We start from the raw sequence: 10,780 nt of genomic DNA on the forward strand, positions 1-10,780 counted from the left end.
AAGTATTTTTAGTAATTTCAACTATTTATTCTGATTCAGGTGTCATTCTTAAAGAATTGGGACAAAACTTACGATTTAGTGTAAAGAGCGAGGTATTAACGAGGGTACAAACCCCCTCATATACATAATAAAAATATAAGAATATAAAAGTTTGTTACGTGAGTTAATTCTTAAGTTACGTATATTTTTTACTAATAAAAACGTTCGTTAAAAATTAAAAGTTCTAGTTGCCTTTTAAGTAACCGAAAAATTGGAGGGCAACTAGGCCTCCTTCCACACCCCTTATTTCTCAAAATCGTCTAATCAAAACTAAGAGAAAGCCATTTAGCCAAAAAAAGAATTAATATGCAAATTTCATTTTAATAATTTATGTGTGGAAAGCCAAAATCAAACATGCATTAATTCAAAAACGCTCAGAAATTAAATACAAATACTAGTTTTCTTAACTGAAAGTAAGGAGCGACATTAAAACTTAAAACGAACAGAAATTACTCCGTATATGAAATGGGTTGTCCCCTTCCCAACCCCCCGCTCTTTACGCTAAATCCTTTAGTTGTTTTAAAAAGTAGAATTGTGGCAAAGAGTCAAACTTTAGCGTAAAGAGCGAAGGATTGTGGAGGGGACAACCCATTTCATATACGGAGTAATTTCTGTTCGTTTTAAGTTTTAATGTCGCTCCTTACTTTCAGTTAAAAAACTAGTTTTTTTTTTATTTTGATTTAAAACTTGTGTAGCCTAAATTGAATAAGCTTCGTTTCTAAGCATTTTGCCCTTAGTACGAAGGAAAATATTGCTTGTAATTACGTAGCATTTTCAAATTAGGAGTCAATGATGTTAATCAGGTTCGATACTTAATTTGTTTCTATACTTATTTCTTTAGTACACCAAGACTGAGAAACCAGGGTTGCCATCCCAGTGACATCACTATTTCAAATAATTTCTATTTATTGCCTAAAAATAAAAAAAACACTGCATCAGCACATAAATCACTAGGTCGCTGAAGCAAATCTCTAAATCAACCAAAAAAACCATCGGATGGTTTTTCCTAATTTTTCTGATTTTTTCCATCGGATGGTAACCCTGCTAAGAACGCATCTTCAAAGGTCTAACTGGTGGCAATAAGACGTTAATTCGAACCATTTTTAGTTTACTTTACTGGTTCAGTTTCAAGCACCTTCTCAGTCAATGTTGCATTAAATTTCAATAAATTGTTAACTTCTTGTTCACCAGGATTTAACATTTCTTCCTTTTAACATTTACTGAATAAGAATCTTTAATCAAAATGTTATTTGAAGGAGGATCGAACAACTTTTTAAAAATATTCATTAGCTCAGAAAGATTTTCTTTAGTAGAAATTGATACCGTTTCTAGATATAAATCTACTCCATCACAATTTCGATGGATTTCAATAGATTCATATAATGTTTCAAAGGATGAGAATAAATTTTTGAAAGTAGTTTTTTCCACAGAAGCATTTTTTTTTAATCATCGCAAAAAAAAAATATCCGACACAATAGAATTGTAAAACTAAAACCTTGCAAACCTAAATTAAATTCTTTGAATGCAGCAGATATATCGCACATATGAGCTATTTTTATTAACCAAGCCAAATCCTGGAAGATATCCTTCAAATAGAAAAATATCATCTTTATTAATTTATAGTATTATATAATTATAAGTTTTATTCTTTAGCTCAAACCAACTTTTTCAAACGCAGAAAATGGGCCAAAAATAGTCTTATCACTGATCGACTTGAAAGTTAGATCACAATGCAGAAAAAACGGAATAAGCTAATTATGGTTTTATCGATTCGTGACACCACCCTTTTTGTACGCCTTGTTTTGTCAAAGAATATATTTTTTTTTATTTTCTTTTTGTGAATTGGGGCCCTTTGGCCAAGGGCCCGAATATTTAAGTTTCAAGCTGATCGAAATAATACTTTTGGACCTTTCTGGGCCCCAGTTTTGGGGCCCATTTTCTTGTTTTGGAGGAGCTATTTTCTAGCGTCCCCTTTCTACTTGTCCCAGGAACTTAAGGGTGTAAATTCTAAACCAATGAGAAGGAAAGAGCGTGTTAGACCATTGTCAGACCCTTTAATACCCAACCCATTTAAAATAATTTCAGGATTCCTCGGTCTAGGAGTTCGTCTGAAATTCAACTTCAGGCGAACTTATTACTAAGAACGAAGGACGTCTAGGACCTTGTCAGGGTTAAATTCTAGTTTAGTGACTTTTGGCTATCTCGGAAAGGGGTTAGGTTGGGAAAATGAAACTTTCGGGGATGGGTCTAAAGATTAAAGTTTATCTCAGGAAGGTATTTTAAAGTACCCACCCCCACTCGTTCTCCCTCTAGCGGGCCTTGAAATTCGCCTACATGACAGGTTAACGTATATCCGTTGATTTTTGAATTAAAAAAGGGAATAGTTTATGGAAAAGTCAAAGTCATGGCCAATTGTAGAAAAAGCCAAGACAGATTGTCCAATTAAGTTGGCATCAAGTCAAGGTTAATTTTACCCCTTGATTCCTGTTGTTACTGTCTGCCATTTATGCTACACTATGCTACCTATTGAAATTTACTACTACTGCTACTGCTGCTACTAACAACTCACCGGAGCACCAGGCCACCTGAGACCAGCACAGCTACCCACGCTCCTCCTCCATCCAAATCTATTCAACCCCCCTCCACTCTGTACACCCTCCCAGGAGGTTACCATTTCCATACAAAAAACCAATTATCTTGAAATAACAAAACAGGTTGTAATTAATTTGAAATGCATTAGGATAAGAAGATGAGGAAACATGATCGAGAGCCTTACAATTGAAAATACGAAACAGACAGAGTTATGCCTGAAGACGATCATTAAAATGCGTGTTTATCCAAGTACTTAAATGTATGATTTTCTTTTTATTTGATTTCCCTCTTTTCTAAAGTTGAAAAAAGAGCTCTAAACGTGCTTCACCATACCAGGACCATATTCAGCAAGAAATAACTAATTTGAAGTTTACCCAACCCCTCCCAAAGTTTCATTTGAACACTGGATGTATGGTTTGCTTTTAAGCTCATCGTCCTAAGACAGTGGTATTTCACACTAAAAACACATCACTCTGTGCTTTTATGCTTATCTAAATTCAAATTGACTAACTTCTCTTTGGTGAAATTGCTTGTAAATACGCTGTAATTATGTCACAGTTCTTCTCCATCCTGTTGCGTAGCTTATCACGTCGTTTAAGCTGCCTGATTAGCTGGAGTACCACGTGATTGATTGATGAGCTGAGTTGGTTCACAACAATATGAAGTTCACTTATGTCTGAAAGAAATGATGACTCGTTACCGTATAAAATCATATTGATCTATTTGTCTGTCGATTCTTCTTTGCCAAAAAATATTTATTTGCTGCATCTAAACAAAAAGTCAAAATTGGTAGCTATTGACACTTTGTTTTTAAGTGAGCTAGGGAGCCTTTTAGTTACGCAAAAATAACATTTTGCAGCTTATGTGCAGTTTTATTTTCAAATCTTTACAGTTTGACACATAGGTCAGGCCAAATTTAATTTAGGTACTACAACCTGAAAAAACACATAAAAGTACAAATTAAGTAAAAAAAAAAAAAGAAGAGAATTATGGGTTTAATTTTGTGATTTTTTGGGAGGAGCCCCACACCGAGGGCAAGCCCGCCCTCCTATTTGGTAGATGTTCTTACAATGTCGTATATTGCGAAAAAAAAAATTTATACAGTGGATTATATCTGGAGTGAGTAACCGACGAAAAGGAAAAAATACTATTATAAAAAAATTCAATCAAAAATTTGGTAACCAGGAGTAGTTTCATTTAACTTTCTGCTCATAGATATTCCTTCCGACTGGGTGTTAGGATATTCGTTCACAATTCAGTGTTCAAAGTATACATACAAATTGTTTCCAATTTATGTAGATATGACTTTGATATCAATTGCCAAGCATTTGGGCAGAGCTTAACTCATTTAAAAAGCCCTTTTTATTTGTTAATATTTCTCAGTTACTTTGAAGTAGAATATATTCTAGGATCTTAGCCCTGATCCCAAGCGAAATATTAGGGTTTTCTTATTGGAACTCAGCTTCTCGATAAATATCTTTCAAACAAAAGAGAAAAAAAAATACAGGAGGATCCCATAGAATAAAATTGAAGACGGTAAGTCAGTACCGTTTACATTATTAAAGAAGAGAAAAACATAATTCAAAATACTCAGAGCTCAGTGAAATGTCTTTTCGTCGGAAAAGGTGACGCATTTTCTGAACAATTTTCTTAGAAAAATCTGAAAGAAAAAAAGATGTTTGGTCTTTGCTCAAAAATTCTATCAGGAACCAGGGAGATTATAGTTGTTTTTTTTTATAAACGGCTTGAAATTTAAAACCGCATGTCCCCTGGCCAAAGGAGCCCTACTACAATAAAAGTTTTGGGATACAGTCTCTTAAAAACAGGTCATGTAAATCACCTAGTTATTTTCATTTTCTACACGTTTTGAGACTGTTATTATCATTTGCTTGGGACAAGGGAACCAAACGTTTACACAAAACAAAAGTCAGTTCCCTGAAAAAGGGCCAGGAAGTTTCTCTCCAAACGGCTTGAATCCTATATCCATAAGTTCATGGACACAGGGGACCTATATACAAAAAAAATTACCTTAGGGTATGTTTATTCCACCTAAAAAAAGCTAAGACACCAAAGAAATGACGTCAGAAAAAAGAGCTTAAAATGTATTTTTCTGACTGGCTTGAACCTAGTATCCTCCAGTCCTTTGGTCTAGGCACCCATAATGCACGAGGAAAAAGTGAGCGAAAAATTTTTTTCTGAGAGGCTTGGAACTTAAACCCGTAAGTCCCTAGACCAAACAGACCCTTAATTGCAAAAAATAGCTTGTGGGTACAGGGTCAGTAACAGGATTTGTTTATCTAAGTTTTTTTTTTTTTTTTTTTTTTTTGATTGGCTGGAAGTTTTTCGGTCAAGGAGATTCAAATAACCAAAGAGATCCAACACAGTTTTTATTCGCCCTAAACTGGGGCCCAAATGAAGTGCTAAAAGTTTTTTTCTCTAAATGGCGTAAATCCTAGGTGCATTTCTTTTCATGTTCATGAACTTCCAACTTGTTGCCTATTGTCATTTGCAGATGACACTACGGTGACGGCTTCTAGTCATTTCTTGGATAATCGTTTGCAAAACTGAATAGTGTTTAGATAAATCTCAATGTTTTTGCTAGTTTGAGAGTTAGTTACTTAGGCTTTTACACTGATTTTAATCTTTCATGGAAGCGGCAGAGCATTGTAGCTGCAACAAAATTGTTCATGCCCTTGGTAGGAAACGATCTGAATTGTTGATTTCCGATAATTCTATTGCTTCGACATCAAGATTCGATTCACCTATGTGTTATATATGGTTGAATCATAAAAGCAAGTATCTTCTAAAACAAATTTTAGAGTTCATATAAGAGGCAGCGTAGTAGCGCTGCCAAAGTAAAGAGCAATATTGCTTCCATGTTTTTTTTTCTTTTTTTGGCCAGGCCACTTCGTATGGAATGAGTGGTCATTAAAAATTTGGAGGGCTCATCTGTTTGGGAAATTAGAGTTTTAGTGCCCTTTTGAAAAATCGAAAAGATCGGAGGGCAAACAGCACCCCTCCCATACCCTTTTTTCACCTTCTCCCTTTAAAACCCAAGGAAACAAAATCAAATTTTGAGGTTACCATTTTGTTCACAGTGATTGAAAGGTCTATAAATACGTTTCTGGGGACGCCATGACCCCCAAAGTCCCTGAGGAAGGGCTGTAAATTATGCAAATTGCTCAGGGTTTGAATATAGTTTTTTTTTACGGTAAATAGGGGCTTGTTTGGCTTAGGGTGTCCGATTAGCTTGAAACTTTCAGAGATCGTTCTATGAGATGAGAAAATCAGACGATTTGTTAAGAGTGAGAAATGGGGAAGGGGTAACTTAGAAAATAGCGAACAAATTATTTGTTCTTAATTAGTTATATTTCGAAAGAAATCTTACAAATCGTTGGGTATGCCAAAAACTTAGGTTTTTCCTAAAGCATACTTGGAAACAACATGTGTACCCGAGTAAATAATACACGCTATGTGCACCTGATTGTTCAAATTATTTGCAATACTTTCGGGAACAGCCTAAGAGACCGAATGGAAGCTCTAAAAAAAGTTTTGGAGATGGGAGAAGGGTGGGAGTCGAATGGACGTGATATTTCGACCTGGTAGGGGGCACAGGTAAATTGAAAGACACTAAACGTAAACGGTTCATCGAAATATCATGTCAAATTTTGGAAGAAAAATGAGGTTCTATTGATCATTGGTGCTAAGACTTTTTGTTAATGCTGATCTGCTTTACAAGCCAAGAAGATAATTCTATCATAATATTCTAAACGGTCCATAGTAACAAAAAATTAAAGAGACATTTAAAAAAGCTGGCAAGCGAAAAAATTGCTATTTCTAGCTGATTCAGGAATACTGACTCTTATCTAAATTAGTATTAATAGTTAAATGTTAATTTGAAAACGAATTTAAGGGAATTTCGAAAAATAGTTTGAAACTCCAAAAAAGGCTTAACAAAAAACAACATTCGAATCACCATGGCTGCAACTATAGTTCACTGGCTTGAACAACAAAACGATTCATTTTGAGCACAGGTAGCAGAGATGTATCCCACTTTTTTATCTATTTGGGCACGTGAGCATGGCGTGATTCTCGCTGATTAATCAGCAACCAGTTAATTGCTGGCTACAATTGTTAGGTTTCCATAGCTCGACAGTTTATTTGGATGTTATTTATGTGCGAGGAATAATTAGTGTTTTTTTTGCCTTAAGTTGACTTAAAGTCTGTGTTTATTAAGTATTAGTTATCTTTCTAATTAAATTAAAGAGTGGCTTGGTTAAACTTTTATTTTTTTTAATATGTTGTTTTCTATACACTGCACGTATCTTCAGGAATAATTGTCAAACCACACGGCATAATAGCCTCTGAATCTGGGGGTTGAACATATATATATTGATAATTCTGAATCGACAGTAGTGAGGCCTTTCAGGATTCTCGCAACAGAGATAGGGGGTATACTTTTGGTGATACTATCCCCTCAAGACGTTATTACGCGCACCTGGATCTTATGCAATGCTATAGTGCACCTGTAATGATATAGTGCACCTGTATGCTACCTAATAGGGGTTGTTTACTTTTGATTATTGCATAACAGCGTCTGTGTACTTCAAGATTTAGGTGCTTGTTACGTAATAGGGTTTGTTTAATTCAGAATTTCCTTGGATGCTGTGTAATAGGACTTGTTAGAGGCCAGGAAAAACCTTCATGGTCCCTCAGGTAAGGACATGGTCCAAATTGATCATGAATTGATCTGCTTCACACAGATATAGCCTTTTGCTGTCTGCAAACAAAGGATTTTTCGCCATTTCTTGGAGCAGAACCGCTATACAGTCTAGACGTCTATTGATTTATTAGAAACAAAGGCATGTAATTCTACTAGCAGGACAAACAAAGGATGTCCTGCTATTTCTAGGAACAGAAGCATCACGTGATCCTCTAATGATTTTCTAGGAATAAGGGCATTGTTATTCTTCTATCAAGAATGGATAATTTTCTATTTTTCCCGGGGGTTGTAAAATTGGGCACTAGAATGGAAATTTTCATCAGTTTTGTATTAGATCTGGAACGTGACACATCAAGATTTTCTAAAATAGATAATTGTAGAAATTTGAAAAAAGAATTTAATTTCTGCCGATATGTTGGTGAGTCTTTATGTATATAAACCCTCCTCCATCAAAACATGGGGGATGTTATACCCAAATAAGACCTACTATAACTCTCTATATCAGATTAACAGTTAAAACCCAAACCCCTGCTATTACATTATTCTCTCAGTAATAAATTAATCTGAATTTTATCGCAAAATTCTTACCCCCTATTAAATCACTTTTTCCGCTATTCCATCAGCGGGGTAAAATTTTATAAGCAGCTGCATGGGTTAAAGCCCTAATTACACAACCAGTCAGCTAAAAGGCTTAGTTTCGAGCAAAACACCCAGTGTTACGCTAATGGATAAGGGTGCATTCTTGGCAGCCGGTAAATTTGGATGCTCTGATATTACGAGCGTTACGTAATTCAGAAATATTTTTTTCTGTTTGAATTGATTGACTTTTTATACATTAAATCTTTGATTTGCAAGAAGGGGTGGCCTATTTTTATATTTAAAATACGCCTATTTCCATTTCAAGCGGTCAACATCTAATCGGTAAGAGGAGGTAAACATAACTTTTTAAACACTACTTAATTGACCAAAAGGATCGCTTTTAACAACTACAAAACTAGATGTTTCTTAGTGAAATCCTTACGTAAAATACTCCAAAAAAGGAAACTATTTTTCGTTAAATTGAGAGATGATGGTATTGATTAAATTTTAAGTGATGATTCCTTGTGGAAAATTGGACAAGGAACATTTTTATTTTAATAATGAATTATTATGAAAGACCCCTCGGTGCAATGCAAGTATTTTGAAGTGATATGTTTTGGTTACACGTGGCTTATTAAAATTGAATTTAAAAAGGGGTGCTATATAGCTTGAATTTAAAAAGAGGTGCGAAAAATTGATTTTCTTTATTATATTATAGCAAGAATAAAAACACAAAGAAAGTACTTACGGTCTAATATATTGTTAACGAGGATTTCATGTGGAAAATTGGACAAGGAAAATTTTTATTGTAATAAAGAAATATTATGTGAGACCCCTCCTCCCTACAGAGGGGCTATGCAATCATTTTAAAGTCATGTAATGGGTTACATGCAGCTTATTAAAATCAAAACTTAAAAATAGATGTGTAGAACAGATTTCCTTTAGTAGGTTATAGCATGAATAAAAAGGTAAAGGTAATATTTACTGTCTAAGGTATTTTTAGCGAGGATTCCATGTGAAAAATTGGACTAGAAATATTGTGATTGCAGTAATGAATTATTATGTAAGGCCCCCCTCTCTACATTAGGGCTATATAATCATTTTTAAGTCATATTTTTGGCTACATGCAGTTGATAAAAATCGAATTTAAAAAGAGGTGTTATGTAGTTCGAATTTAAAAAGGGGCGTGAAGAATTGATTTTCTTTACTATATTATAGCAAGAATAAAAATGCAAATAAAATATTTACGGCGTGTGGTATTTTCTAATTTGAATTTTTCCATCAAATACCATTTTTGGCGTACGCCCCTTACTAAGGTTGAGGCGGAGGTGCTTTTAACCCTTATTAAAGTTAAAATTCCACTCACTAACCCCAGGTTACATATCACTTTCTAATCTTTACCCCCATAACGTAACCTAACCTAGCCCCCATTAAGGTGGTTAGGGGGCAATGGGGTTATTTATAAAAGCTAAATTCCATGCTTCTTAAATGCTCACATATTTCTATGTATTTTAACCATATACATCATTTTTATGGAAACTAATTTCCAACTAGTTTTGATTGATAATAAAATGATTAATAACTTTCTGAAATGAACAAATAAGACGGATGTTTTTACTTCATAAAAAACAAAAATTTTATTTCCATTTAATCCACCTCCCCCGAAGAATACAAGGGCAGGAGCTGCAGCATACACCACTCTGCAAAGTCAAGAGACCGACCCTATACATGCCAAAATTGCCGTCCCTTCCTTAGCCCCTTTACAATGCGAGAATGTGCCTCCTTCAGCCCACCCCGAGCATGAGAAAAACGTGATCACCATACATGATGAAATTGCCGCCTCTTTTGGATCTCCCCAGCTCCTTGGCAATTAAGTTGCCAGCCCTTGTATGCTCAACATGCAAGATTGAGCTGCCGATCCTAACGTAAGTAGAGCTATTGTTATTTGTTACCAGCAGAAAAAGTAATATTTTCAGCATTAAAAAAAACTAGGATGTTAGAGGCCATGTTTGACGGTTGCCCTAGCCCCCCCCCCCCCAAAGAAGTGGACTCTTAGCCATGCTTTGAAACTAGAAACTTATTGTATTTTGGTGTGGCGAATCCATTCCTTTAGCGATTTGTCAAGTTTTGAAAACAAGAAGTTTTTAACATCCTGCTTACTAAGGCTAACACAAAGTTTCCCATTTGATTTTTTTCAAGAGAGCCTAAGTATATGAACAATATTTTAGCAACATTTTACTGTCGAAAGGGTCCCCTGTCTCTAAGAAGGGGGATTTGAGGACCCTAGTCCTTAGATTAATAATATTCTTTTTTTCAGCTCAATATAAATTCTCTTTACGGCTTAAAACCATAATTGTTTCAAGGGAACAGTAATTGACATTTTTTTTCAGAACATTAATGATGATCCAGCCTGATCAACCAGCTACCGCTAGATTTCCTTCAGGAGAAGAGTGGTGCAAGTCCCGACAATGGACACAACTTCCCCCACCATAAGTTTTTTAAGACTCTTTGGAACTTTTTAGTCCCGACAATGGACACAACTTCCCCCACCATAAGTTTTTTAAGACTCTTTGGAACTTTTTAGTAGCTGAGGCATAAAGGGGGCACTCTAGCCCCATGTTTGGAGCTAATTTAAGGCTTTTAAACTCTTAAGTATTGTGGGAGCTCCATGGATCCCGAAGGTCAATTGGAGGGGGGTCCGTGTATGGAAGAATTTGTATTCATTAAACCTATAGGTGACAGTGTGGTCTTAATGCATCTGAACCCATAATTTGCCCTGTCAAAAAGTTTCAGACTAATAATGTGTTTGTTTTCAGCCTAATATAAAAACATTTTTCACGGTGAAAT

At 35.2% G+C, this 10,780-nt stretch overlaps 1 protein-coding gene across 1 annotated transcript in view; it reads right to left on the bottom strand.

Annotated features, from left to right (window-relative positions):
- The window catches only part of LOC136032578 (TBC1 domain family member 30-like), a 223,975-nt gene extending 220,631 nt beyond the window's left edge, over positions 1–3,344 (bottom strand). The window contains exon 1 of the mRNA XM_065712848.1: positions 3,143–3,344. Within this exon, the coding sequence (XP_065568920.1) occupies positions 3,143–3,344 (202 nt within the window). The remainder of the gene's footprint in view (positions 1–3,142) is intronic.
- Positions 3,345–10,780: the final 7,436 nt, after the last annotated feature.

This window comes from Artemia franciscana, chromosome 11, assembly GCF_032884065.1.
Source record: "Artemia franciscana chromosome 11, ASM3288406v1, whole genome shotgun sequence".
Lineage (NCBI taxonomy): Eukaryota > Metazoa > Arthropoda > Branchiopoda > Anostraca > Artemiidae > Artemia > Artemia franciscana.